Source organism: Haliotis asinina, chromosome 12, assembly GCF_037392515.1.
Source record: "Haliotis asinina isolate JCU_RB_2024 chromosome 12, JCU_Hal_asi_v2, whole genome shotgun sequence".
NCBI lineage: Eukaryota > Metazoa > Mollusca > Gastropoda > Lepetellida > Haliotidae > Haliotis > Haliotis asinina.
The window spans coordinates 11,506,370-11,520,338 of NC_090291.1; the positions used below are offsets into that span (position 1 = coordinate 11,506,370).

Sequence of the window (13,969 nt, forward strand, 5' to 3'; positions counted from 1 at the left end):
CAGAAGCTTTATTTCAGAAAGCTTCCCCATTACGAAACAGGCAAATGTTCCTTAGATCCTTAGTATGACCCTATTTGTTCAGGAGTTATCATTTGACGCATAAATCTTCAGAGGGCTTAACGACCAGTAGCCTGGAGGCCAACATGGACATTTTCATAAACCCTATTTCAAAAAATTTTCACATTACCATACAAAACAAGCAAATGCTATTTAAAAGCTTAACCTGAAAATTTGTTTTCTGGAGTTATCGGGTGACACTTGAATCTTCAGAACAACATCGGTCTTTGATTCCCTTGGCGAGTATTGACTTGTCTAGGCAATGGTTATGGCCTTGCAGACGAGGATTCTTGACTCAGTATCAGCAAGGTCACAACACTTCGTTAGAGGTAAACTAGTCTTTGACGGCACTCAACAACAAGCCACATTGCACACGATAATGATCAGAAAGAACTGCTTCAGTCACCGATGGCGTTTGGTAATGCATCTCGTCCATTTCCATTTACTCCAGCCTTCCCACGGGCGGCTTTACGCTCTAATACCGATCGAATGTTATTCCAACAGAAGAAATGTCTTTTTTTGTGAGATATCTAATAAGCCAAACGCTAGAGGTCATGCTAAAATGTAAATAGTGATACGTTTTTGGCCTCATTAATTTCACCACCACAGGAAGTCATTACAGAAAAATATCTTCATTGACATCATATATGCATTAGACTATGATTTTTGTATATAATTAGAATGCAACAAAACATTTTTCCATGGTCATTAGAAATATTTAAAAACAAAAAACAAAACAAACAAACAAACAAACAAACAAAACGGCGGCTAGTTTTCAATGCATAAGCATGCGTTTAAAAAATACAAAAACAAAAAAACAAAAAAAGATTAATTAAAGATGACTTGGGGTTGGGCGGATTCTGCCCTATGGTGCGGCCGGCACAAATAGTTTAGTTGTGGACGTCATTTTGCCTCCAATCTGTACGATCCGTACATCTCTTACACATCAACCGCAAATGATGATTCTTTCAGTTTAATTCTGATGAAACAAATTTTGAGGATTGACGAGAAGCACTCGAAGAAACAAACCGACTTTTAAATGACATCTTGTTGTACACTGAAATGGTATAGATATTTCGGTTCTCTGACCCTGCAAGATCAAAGACAAGCTCGGACATATACTTACGACAAAATTAGTAGATTATTATGATTTCCTTTGCAAATTCCGTATGTCAGCGAGAAGGAGCACACATGCTTGGTCATCTTCTGAAGCTAATTTCACAAGGCGACAGACGAAATGGCAGTGAAAAGTATTTGAATACTCGCTAACATTCTGCGTTAACACCAGGTGTTTGAAAATTACGATTCCAAAACCGCACTTAAAATAGCTTTTACGACCAGTAGCCTGGAGGCCAACATGGACACTCGGGACGTAATGGCTGCTTAGTTGGTTTCCATTCCGCCTTCCTACGTCATGGCAATGGAATGTAATCCTTCTGGTGCCAAGAGCATTATCGTAATTTTCTTGCTGTATCAACTCTGAAGTGTTCAAGGAAGACAAAAAGTCCAATTCCTCCTGACTTTGAAGTGCATTTACTTGAGCACACAAATAAGCTTCTTCCACATAATTCGTGTCTTAATTCTTGACTAAAAATTTGTTTCTGGTTTGAAATGAAACTATTTATGAAGCAAATTCAAACCTAAAATTGAGTCTCTGGCTTTGAAGGGCGGTTGTTGCACTGTGAAATAGGAAGTGCGCATATGGTACATTGTCGTTATTTAACAGCATGCAATGAGACCTGTCTGAGGTAAATGTCTTGAAAAAAAAAAAAAATAATTAAAAAATATAAATAAATAAATAAATAAATAAATAAATAAATAAATAAATAAATAAATAAATAAATAAATAAATAAATAAATAAATTATAGCCATCAAATGAGGTTTGCAGCTTTTCGGGTATTTTTTCATTATCATTCCATTTCATTTTTAGTGAAGTCGTCCACATCAGATATACATATATGCATATATCAGAGCCTGGTAAACATATCTCTGTTTAGACGTTGCCAAACAGAAATCAACAGAAGACAAACTGTTGTGTTTTCTGTGTAGTGTATCCGCAGATTAACCTACGTTGAAATATATTTGAAATCGTGTTAAAGACAGAACGGCACTCTGGGATAAAGTAAACCTCAAATTGTTCAATTTTATCCCTGAAGCTAAATAAAAAAAGACTTTTGGGTTGATGTATGTCGTATATCTGCATATCGTCACAAGTAGCTTGAATATGGTTGTTACTCCTTTTTATATCCTATCATGGCACTTTTCATTCTGTCAGAATATATAACTATATTTCCATTTGTCTTTTTGTGATGTAATACCTCTGACCAAGTGAGCGTTTGTTTTGCAAAATTTAACTTTTAACTGTCATTTGTGAAATAGAACATAGTATATAAATTTTGCTATTACTTAATATTGATGATTACTGGTGTTAAGGGGTAATGTCCACCTCTAGTGCCACATGTCACAAACACATGCACAGTCAGGTTAATTGCTCATCAGGTAAAACATGAGACCTATGGAACAGTGTCAAATATAGGATTATTGTCATCGATGAGTCGAATCAATGTCCTCCATGTGTCCACCATAAAAGTTTTGAAAGCACTTATACGTCTTTAAATGCTGCAAACGTATATTACTAAATCACATAAGACATATGGATACCCTTACAAGTAGGAACGTTAGGCAGGACATCACCTTAATACTTTCTGCACCACATTTGATAGCCAGTAGCCAGTCTTGCGGCGACTGAGTGATGACTGGTATCAGAAGATAAGTGCTACTAATTGCACAGAACAGTGAAGCTTCACTTCTGGATGCTAGTGTATATGGGCGACTGTTAATGATATAGCTGGCTGTACGAGGTCTTCCGTGTGTCAGCGGATATATATCCCCAAACTCCTATGAGCAGGAGACATATTACTATCCTCTTGGTAGGGCCATGCAATTTGAGTGATCCTGATATTTTGTTAGCAAATGACCACTTCCTCAGCGGCCATGGGTCAGTGAGTTTGCTTTTATGCCGTTTTCAGCAATATTCAACCAACATCACGGTCGCGGTCACCAGAAATAGGCTTCACTTATATTACCATGTGGAGAAAAGTACTCTGGTCTTCGGCGTGACAAGTGAGCGCTGTAACCACTTGGCTACCCCAAAAACCTTATTACAGTGTACGCAATGCACATGTACAATAAACTCAAAGCGACAAAGACTTGTTTTATTTGTTTGGTACTGTAGATTGGTCGATATATGAAATTATGTGCATGTCAGAAAATAGAGCCCACTACCCTCGCTGTACCCTTAGTCGTTTATAGCTCTTTATTATAATGGGATGAGTGCGGTGTGATTGAGACTGTGACAGAATTCTATTGTGCCCTCTTGCTCATTTATTTTTCTGATGATCCTCTTACGAAGCATGTCAATGTTCAAGGCATTTCACAACTGACATAAACGCGTCAATGATGTGAGACATAAGCTCAATGTCAGTTTTGAAATTGTTGATGGTCCTGTACAGCTGGACAGTTCAGAAATGACTTCAAAAGCAAGCGAAGTGTCATATGTTAAGTCTTTCAATGGAAGTATCTCCTCTCCAGTGTGATGGGGAGAAGTGCAGCCCTGTTGTACCCTTCGTTGGGATAAAGTCGACTGACCTAAAAGGTGAAACAGAAGGCATTCTTCTTTCTACTCAGGACCAGTCACTGTCCACACAAAACGGTCCATTTGTGACTTATCTATTGAGACTTTCCATAATATTATCAGCAGATGCACCACCTTGGCGCAAACAAAGCGTGGCTCGGTCGTTTTAGGCTCGCCTTTCCCTGCTTGTGGTTTTGACACAGATGACCTGTCGACCATCAATAAGTATAGAGTGTCATTTAAAATGACATTTCGTGGTCAGACGTATAGAAACCAGCAAACCTAACCTTGATAAATGAAGCTGTCTATACTTTCAATTGTGTGTCACTGTAATTGACAAGAGTCAGGAAAACACTGCAAATATGCGGACATCGCCAAAGAAATATGACGCTTGCATCCCAAGTACCAAATAATGTCCATTGCTTCTGTTGCCTTAGGTCTGATATCTACCAAGCTCTTGATTGAAACTGTAAGAATATCCGGTCTTGCTTCCAGTAAAAGCGCTTACTCTGGATAATGCAGAAGGCTCCAGAGACTTCATAACTCCGGAAAATTCTTTCTGGGTTCTATTAGGAAGGGCTTCCTGGGAGTTGTCCTATTCGCAGTCTGCGGTAGGTGTAAAGAGGGCAGGTGCCCTGTGCTAATGCTGATCCTAGGCCTCTTTCCTGCACTCATTTATTTAATTGTGTAAATTATAATAACTTCCGGCACATTCTCACTTAACAGATAGATCAAGTTTTGTCGATAATGTCTATGTACTTAAGTGACTTGTAAAGTGATTAGATCACATAAGTGACTTGTAAAGTGATTAGATCACATAAGTGACTTGTAAAGTGATTAGATCACATAAGTGACTTGTAAAGTGATTAGATCACATAAGTGACTTGTAAAGTGATTAGATCACATAAGTGACTTGTAAAGTGATTAGATCACATTATGTGCGTGTTTGAATGACGTGCATCAGCATCTATACGACTTTGAATGTGGTGGGTGCTCTTTCCGCTGCAGCAAATGATTTGTTGGAAAAAACGTTTTGGCATAATTTTAAACGATTGAAATATGTATTTATGCAATTTTATCACTGTACGAATATGTCGTGTAATCATTTTGAGTAAACGATCGTGTTTTGCTCATCACATTAAAACATGAATATATGTTGTCACACGAGGATGCGTTGGGGTGAAAACGTGCCCTCAGTGGGGAATGAGCATTTGCATTTTGCGGTCCGTGGTACTTTATCATAGAATCGTAAACTCACAAGCGTGATAACCCTGTTATCGCAAATCGTACTTTCTCAATTCTAATGTAATAGTTATTGTCATATTTAATCTCTCTCTCAAGAGCTACCTGAAGATTGCACCGTATCCTGGAATGTGCACACCAACAGAGTCCATCACAGTCAGTTGGACATACTTCCATCTACTACACTTCCACCTAACACATATTTGTAATCACTGAGTGCTATTAGTTTAATGATAGAATTATACAGTGTGTTTTGACATTGGCTATAAGTGGGATTACACTTTCTCAATAATGTAAAGTACTTTTGAGAATTTGAGTCACATACGAGATTCGAAGCCGGGCTTTCAATACCAGGCACCTACTCGCCAGCTCACAAGGTCAGGGGTCTAACCTGACCTTTTGGCCACCATAACAAGTCTAACTGGAAACATTCCCATTGTATTGATCTTTGCATCTTTAGATCATGATCTTTCTTTCTTATCCTCAAGGGCATTGTACACTAATGTCGAAAAATATTTAATATTGTGTTCACGTATCAACCAATATGTTTACGCGTGAGCAAAACCGTGTAGGGTTTAGCTTGTGTGTTTAAGAGTTAGTAAACTCAGTTAACGGTTAGTGCAATTTGCATTCGGATTAGTCTGTTTGTGACGTGAAGTCACTTTGTGGGTAGTTTCGTAATATAGTATATGTTTAACCAAACTGAGGTTCATTTGATTATGAGTCAGTGTATGTACGGGTTAACAGTTTAAGTGTGGGACAGCCTGCCTGTGAATGAACGGTCAGCTAATATACTTTTCAAAAAAGCTTGGATCTTCATCTTTTTTATTTACAACTGGAAATATTTCGGAGATTTATCGGAGTCAATCAATGCTGATATGATATTATTGAATGTTTTGAGAGTGCATCACCATCTGCAATTCCTTACAACCATAGTTATTTGGAATGTTATTTTATTTGGATTATTATTTTAAAACAAACGACTAGAAACAAACACTAACAAATGTGTGATGCAAGATGAGTGCCAAAATTAATGTTCTAAGTGATTTATCGACTTTCTTTGAAAATGTGTGAAAATCAAGAATGGGACGGTGACCGTCACCCCATGCATGTGTATGGGGCTACTGCGTTGTGGACGTGCATATCATGCGTTGTGTTTAGGGGTGGTAATAGACGGAAATGGTAGTGCGTTCATAAGATGTCTGTCCTTGAAACGTTTGTTAAAGTTTACACTTCCTGTCCAAATTGAAAGTTCGTTATCCCCTACCTTTTTTGAAGAGTATATATGTATGAACGGGTCACTGTGGAAAACGAGTTGCCTAAGTCAACGGGTTTATTACGATCCTCCAGAATATGGCAATCACCGTTTCAGTTGCAACAACTCCCTTTATCACAATAAGCACCATTACCATCTTTACCACTACTCGAACAATCATCCACAACATAGTAACTTTGCCGCAAACTCTGTCTAAAGTCGTCTATCCCTTAAGTACAAACACCCCCGTTGCAGACAAAAATCACACAAAACACAGTTTCAGAATAGTTACTTCGGGAAAAGTCCATATTGCAGAACTGCACAATCCTTTTGATTTTCTCACTACCATAAAAACAAAATTAATTCCACTGGATTACCATGAGGCCATCAATTCTGTCAATAACGTCATTAAAACAGGATAATCACTTCTGTCAATATCATCGCCTGATTCTTAATGAGCATTCTCTCATTAAGACAACAACACAACCTTCTCACATAAAGGCTTGATATTATATAACCATCGCCTGTTTTTAAGATAGCACTACCTTTATGGGCAAAGTCGCCAATATAATTTCCATCTGAAAATGCAGTAATCCTCCTCGTTGTCCACAAACGAAACAGCTTTAAAAATTAGAACATTCACCACGATTTCTTCCCTTGGGCCCAATACACGCTATGTAATGCTCAATGTGAGGTGATCAGAAACGACGAGTTCATTACGGAAATTAGAAGACGACTCTTCTGCAGTGCAGTATGGTTTCAGAGAGACCCTTATGACTTGATTTAAGGAGATGGCAGCCTTTGATTTTAATTGAATCACTGAAGGCGCCGTAAAATTAATCAAATCATGGTGGAATATCGGAGATAAGAGCCTTATATTCTGTTCCTGTCTATCGAATACAGTGGATCAAGTGGCGATCGTAAAACTGCCATAACTTGAGCACATGGTGTAACATTGCTTGGATAGACGATGTAAATCACGTGAAGGCTTCGCTGGATCTATGAGCTGAAACCCCTACACTGACAGTTAGCTTTACCGGGATAATAGGAAAATCTGTACCCATGTTATCAGGCATTGATGGACTCTTTGATGGTCTCATATAAAGTTGCATCAGAATGGAATGAATATGTATACTGTATGTGTTGGCTGGCGTAAGTGGTTTTGGTGGAGTGCAGTCTTTCAACGGCTGTGCCAAATTTACATCACTCGGTGGATTGAAATGGGATGTGCATATGCCTGGTACAGGTGGTAGAAAAAAGTCACTGACAAATGATGTTCAAAAAACCTGTAAGACAATTAAGTGTGGGGACTATTAAACTTATATATTTGATGAATTCAATTACAACCCTGCAAGACAGACGCCATTCCACTACAGTCCACCCACGAACAGGATACGTGAAAAGCTGCCCATTGATGTTGCAAATTGGTCCTTTTTTAAGCCGTCGTGCGTTGAAGCCAATATATCCCACTCCTTGTTTTAGTAATAACCGAGCTCAGAATAGTACAGTGGAGTAGTCAGTTAAGACATCAATGCAAGTCTCTTGGAGCTCTGCATGCGCAAAAACCAGTTTCATTACCTATGTCAATCCGTAGTTGCTGGCCGAACCCTCCGGTCAGTAAATTAGCTGCGACAAACCATAGTTTATTTCTTTCTTTTTCAAGCCCCTGGGTGTACTGCCAGCGTCCCATATCTATATAACCTTTTCAGGCATTACTTAGTCTCGATGAAACATGTTTTACGGATAAAATACAGAGTCCAAAGTATCTAATAAAACCAACCCGGAGTCTATCCATTAAATGCAGTAATGTTTTCTTGTTAGGTAGGCTAATTGAAGTTGTTGCATGAAATAGCCAAAGGGACCGTGGAGCACCTCGTTTTTAGATGTTTATTTCAAAGAAGAAACCGTAAATCTAACTGAACGTCAAGATCTGGATCAGCTTTTACACGAAGACATCGGTGCTTGTCGATAAGGGTAAGGATGATGGAGACTTAGAGGGAGGTACCAAACCTGGCTATTTTGTGGAGAAAGGTATTCAGTTAAGACCACTATAAGAAGATTGAGCTGTATTCCTGTGCTGAGGCCTGAATTTGGATTGAGTTATATGCTAGAGGGTAATAGTGAGACTTGGGTGATAGAAGCCAATTCCATTTTGCCCTTTATAAGACAGATGATATGTAATATACCTTGTTGTGTAACAGGGCGTCTGGATAATGTCGATAATGGGAAAGGCTTGGAATCATGGCTAATATAGATTATGTTATGACGCCTAGTTCTACAACGTGATCCTTGATCAAAATATGCTTTGACCTAGCAAGGAAAACATATTGCCACTTTGCCAAATTCACATGCATGAACCAAATTTGCGATGCCTGCTGGTGTAAGTGATACATAGGACATTATATGATATCAGTGTTGTGTGATAAAAGTAAATGTCTACCCCAAGTTCATCGAAAATACGAATTTATATATTCATCAACATACACCATACATCATTGGAATGAAAGGTGAACCTGGGTGACATTTTCCGGAACGTTTGCCCCTGCGTATTTGGTAGGTTTCGGTCTTACAAGAATTAATACACGTTACCTGTGGTGTTTCCTGAAACACGAGACTGTTCTTGCAGCAGAAAATGGGTACCCGGTAGTAGATAATCTTCTATGGCACCTCAGTCAGCTTTGGATGTATACTTACTTCCTTCATATGATGATATTGTTTGGTACCATTGACCAGATAGCAATTATTGTTTCAGATACAGTTTTTTCCGCCCTATGACTGCAGTGTTTTAACGTTCAATTTGAATTTCATACATGTTACCTGCGGTAAGAGAAGGAAACAAAAGTGCATTTCAAGGTACTATCTAAACTAGTTGACTGTGTCACACATAAGCGATACCTTGTTGTGAGCTTCTTTGACAAACTCATTAATCTGGAATGTCAGCATTAAAGAAGGCTATTCTCGCATGCCAGTTTCCAGTTTTACCTGTCAACTTAAGTGGACAAACGTACTATAATTGGTTTTGCAAGCGCCTCTGTTGTGAATGCTAGCTTATAACAAGGCAGTAGAAGGGTAATGTAGTCAATTAGAAGAATTGTAAAAAAACACCCGTAATGACCGACGGTTTGACAGCATACTGACATAGGATTTCCTGTATTATGAAAGCCGACGAAAACAGGTATTAAGCATAAAGTTCACGCCTAATAACTCCACAACATTGGGCTATGTTTGCGAGTTTTTGAAGACATGGGTCTTCCAAAAGATGAGTATGATTAGGTTTCCTGGAAGTTGAGTGATCGCGAGGGTTCCTGTAATAATTCAGAGGATTAAATGGACAGTCGGGGTTGTCCAGTAACAAGATGTTTGTTAATTAGGCCGGAATCTGAAGAGAAGCCTGACCGAGTTATTTTTCCTCCTGTTAAGGCGGAGACATTCTTCCAGATCTGTTCAAGGTGTATGTTTAGACGGGGGATTGGTGTTCTTGTCCTTGACCCTTTACCTTTGACATTTAAGGTTTCTGGTTGTTTATAAGTTGAAAATGGAAGAACGATTGTGATTTCTGTTTATTTGAAAATGTGACATAAATGTAATTTCGAACTTTGGAATTGGATTTGGTATCGCGAAGTCTACATCAATATATTGATTTAACGCATGTCAAATATTTGGGTCCTCGTTGAAGAATGATGTCTCAGGGTTTGTCTTGCCATCCATGGGTTTGGCCAGTCATGAGTACACTCTTCAGACCCTGAAAGTAATGACTTGTAGTATGAGAGGTGAGATAGAAGTGAGGTGAGATAGAAGTGAGATAGAAGTGAGGTGAGATAGAAGTGAGGTGGGGAGAGGTGGGATAACGTGAAACATGCTGCGATGAGTCGAGATAGAAGTTAGGTGAGGCAAGCTGAGGTGAATAGTGGTGTGATGAGTCGAGATGGAAGTGAGGTGAGATGAGGTGGAGCAAGGTGTATTGAGTGCAGATAGATGTGAAGTGACGTGAAGCATGGTTTGATGAGTCGAGATTGAAGTGGAGTGAGGTGAGATGAGGTGAGGTGAAGCATGGCTGGATGAGTCAAGATAGACGTGAGGTGAGGTGAGCTGAAGCATGGCGTGATGACTCGAGATAGAAGTGAGGTAAGGTGAGGTGAAGCATGGCATGATGAGTCGAGACAGTAGTGAGGTGAAGTGAAGCGTGGCTTGATGAGTCGAGACAGAAGTGAGGTGAGGTGAGGTGAGGTGAGGCAAGGTGAGGTGAATAATGGTGTGATGACTCGAGATGGAAGTGAGGTAAGCTGGTTTGAAGCATGGTGTGATGAGTCGAGATAGAAGTGAGGTGAGGTGAGGTAGAGCATGTTTTATTGAGTCGAGGTGGATGTGAAGTGAGGTGAAGCATGGTTTGGTGAGTCGAGATAGAAGTGAAGTGAGGGGAGAGGAGGTGAGGTGAAGCATGGCGAGATGAGTCGATGTGGTAGTGAGGTGATGTGAAGCATGGCGAGATGAGTCGAGACAGAAGTGAGGTGAGGTGAGGTGAAGCATGGCGGGATGAGTCGAGATAGAAGTGAGGTGAGGTGAAGCGTGGCGTGATGAGTCGAGACAGAAGTGAGGTGAGGTGAGGTGAGGTGAGGTGAAGCATGGCATGATGAGTCGAGATAGTAGTGAGGTGAGGTGAGGTGAGGTGAGGCAAGGTGAGGTGAATAATGGTGTGATGACTCGAGATGGAAGTGAGGTAAGCTGGTTTGAAGCATGGTGTGATGAGTCGAGATAGAAGTGAGGTGAGGTGAGGTAGAGCATGTTTTATTGAGTCGAGGTGGATGTGAAGTGAGGTGAAGAATGGTTTGGTGAGTCGAGATAGAAGTGAAGTGAGGTGAGAGGAGGTGAGGTGAAGCATGGCGAGATGAGTCGAGGTGGTAGTGAGGTGATGTGAAGCATGGCGAGATGAGTCGAGACAGAAGTGAGGTGAGGTGAGGTGAAGCATGGCGGGATGAGTCGAGATAGTAGTGAGGTGAGGTGAAGCGTGGCGTGATGAGTCGAGACAGAAGTGAGGTGAGGTGAGGTGAGGTGAGGTGAAGCATGGCATGATGAGTCGAGATAGTAGTGAGGTGAGGTGAGGTGAGGTGAGGCAAGGTGAGGTGAATAATGGTGTGATGACTCGAGATGGAAGTGAGGTAAGCTGGTTTGAAGCATGGTGTGATGAGTCGAGATAGAAGTGAGGTGAAGTGAGGTGAAGCATGGTTTGGTGAGTCGAGATAGAAGTGAAGTGAGGTGAGAGGAGGTGAGGTGAAGCATGGCGAGATGAGTCGAGGTGGTAGTGAGGTGATGTGAAGCATGGCGAGATGAGTCGAGACAGAAGTGAGGTGAGGTGAGGTGAAGCATGGCGGGATGAGTCGAGATAGAAGTGAGGTGAGGTGAGGTGAAGCATGGCATGATGAGTCGAGATAGTAGTGAGGTGAGGTGAAGCGTGGCGTGATGAGTCGAGACAGAAGTGAGGTGAGGTGAGGTGAGGTGAGGTGAAGCATGGCGTAATGAGTCGAGATGGAAGTGAGGTGGTTGAAGCTCAGTAAGATGAGTCGAGTTGCAGTAAGGTGAGGTGATAGGCGGATTGGGTTATACGTCACCATAAAACTTACACAGCAAAGTACGTGTGTGTGCGCGTTCGCGTATGTGCATGACTGCTTGTGGTAACCTGGACATATGCCCGGTTTATACCGTCAGCCCAGGAAGATACCATGTAGCAGTTTCATGCATAGCTTTAGTGTGATCAAAACAAAACTGATCCCGTCATCTTCCATGCTTAGTTTGGAAATGTCTACGTATTCGATATAAGTCCGATATGCCTCCGCTGCCATATAGCTTTAATATTAATGAGTACGGCGTAAAACTAAACTCACTCACTCTGGCATGGCTATAATACCTACAAGGAAAGAATACGGACTCAGAGCGCCTCGAGTGATTCATGATATGATACAAATATGATACTAATAGATATTGAGTTAATGAGTAGGATACGTTCGACGCATGTTAAAATAATGTTTCAATATATTGTTGAAACTGGAGGAAATATTATACAAGTCTTATACGTTGTCAACATCACTGGAACCCAGGATGACAGACACAGTGCTGACAAACCTAAAATATCATTGAGGTGAACTTGGATTCGAACTCACAACCATATTTCTGTGAGTGAGTGAGTGAGTGCCGCACTCAGCAATATTCCAGATATATGGCGGCGGCCTATAAATAATCGAGTCTGGACCAGACAATCCAGTGATCAACAGCATCAGTATCGATCTGCGCAATGGGGAACCAATGACGTGTGTCAACCAACTCAGTGACCCTTCGATCCCGTTTGTCGTCTCTTACGACCATTCTCTTCCCACAGAGGTTACTCCTGTCATATCTTCCTACGAAGAGAATGCTTACTACAAGCATAGTCACCTTTTTGGCAAGCATGGGTTGCTGAATGCCTATTCTACCCAAGAAATTCACGGGTCATATATTTTTGTGAAGTAAATGCCTTAAAGCAACACAGTGTATGTAAAACTGGATAAGTCAAATAACATGTAAAATGGTTACAACAAACAGGATCCGCAAAAAGGTCGACAGCAAAAATCCGTCATAAATACATTATGGACTATTTAACTTCATATTACCATACGAGTATGTCATTTTGTACAAGAACACGGCTGTTACACGTTACAACTTAACAGGTTAGGATTTAAGTATGAATATCTCAGTTTGGAATGAATCGTATCTAGGACGTATTAATTTTGTTGCAGTACTCATAACATTAATTATACATGAATCCTTTTTACTATGTGTGTGTCCTGAAATTGAAATACAAACCCTTTTTCCGTGGTCATGACCCGCACGTACAAATTCTTTCAACATGGCGGCTGATCTGTATGACGTCACAATAGCTCGTCTCATTTGATTGGTTGTATTGCCACATGTATAGTGCAGCGTACGGGCATGATGAAATGTACACGACCCAGCAGGAATTTCCACGCATACCATGTCGTCACTCTGGGAGGAAATAACAAATACATTGAACACTTCAATCGGAACCCCTACGTGTATTTAAAAAAAACTGAACAAAAGTCTCTTAAAAACCTGAACAGATTTAACCTGGTCAGACCATCAATAATGCGAACATAGCTGAGTTGCCAAACAACGATTTAAGATCCTGGTATGATGAAGGGAGGTAATTGGAACGACACATAATAATGGTCCCATAGAGTGAGTGAGTGACTTTAGTTTTTCGCCGCACTCAGCAATATTCCAGCTATAAGGCGACGGTCTGTAGATAAACGAGTCTGAATCAGACAATCCAGTGATCGACAACATGAGAATCGATCTGCGCAATTGGGAACCGATGACATGTGTCAACCAAGTCAGAGAGCCTGACCACTCGATCCCATTAGTCGTCTCTTACGATAAACTTAGTCGCCTTTTATGGCAAGCATGGGTTGCTGTAGGAGTATTCTACCTCGGACCTTCACGGGTCCGTATAGATGATCGGTTCACCGTGTGCCTACCAGGTGAACCCCTTTATTTGGACTGACGTTCTTAAAGAAACGTCCCACTGACTAGTGGGTTTAACTGTGTTGACACTAGTTAGAATTAACAGGTTAATCTCATACGTGTGTATGTTATATATAGTTATATGCCTTTAAAGGAAGGGTTGAGCTTATTCCGGTCAAATGAAATATCAAAGAGACAATTTCTAATAACGGTGCAAAAATTATGCGTCATGTTCAAATTGGAACAAAACTGAAGTCCAAGGGAATGG

The 13,969-nt window shown here is 40.5% G+C and overlaps 2 protein-coding genes across 2 annotated transcripts in view; one reads left to right on the forward strand and one right to left on the reverse strand.

The window, feature by feature from the left end:
• Nucleotides 1-13,969, forward strand: part of LOC137258014 (protein unc-93 homolog A-like) — a 117,343-nt gene that overhangs the window by 41,404 nt on the left and 61,970 nt on the right. The gene's annotated exons all lie outside the window — the stretch shown is intronic.
• Nucleotides 1-13,969, reverse strand: part of LOC137258583 (probable alpha-ketoglutarate-dependent hypophosphite dioxygenase) — a 41,047-nt gene that overhangs the window by 12,366 nt on the left and 14,712 nt on the right. The window contains exon 9 of the mRNA XM_067796292.1: nucleotides 13,024-13,203. Coding sequence (XP_067652393.1) covers nucleotides 13,024-13,203 — 180 coding nt within the window. The remainder of the gene's footprint in view (nucleotides 1-13,023; nucleotides 13,204-13,969) is intronic.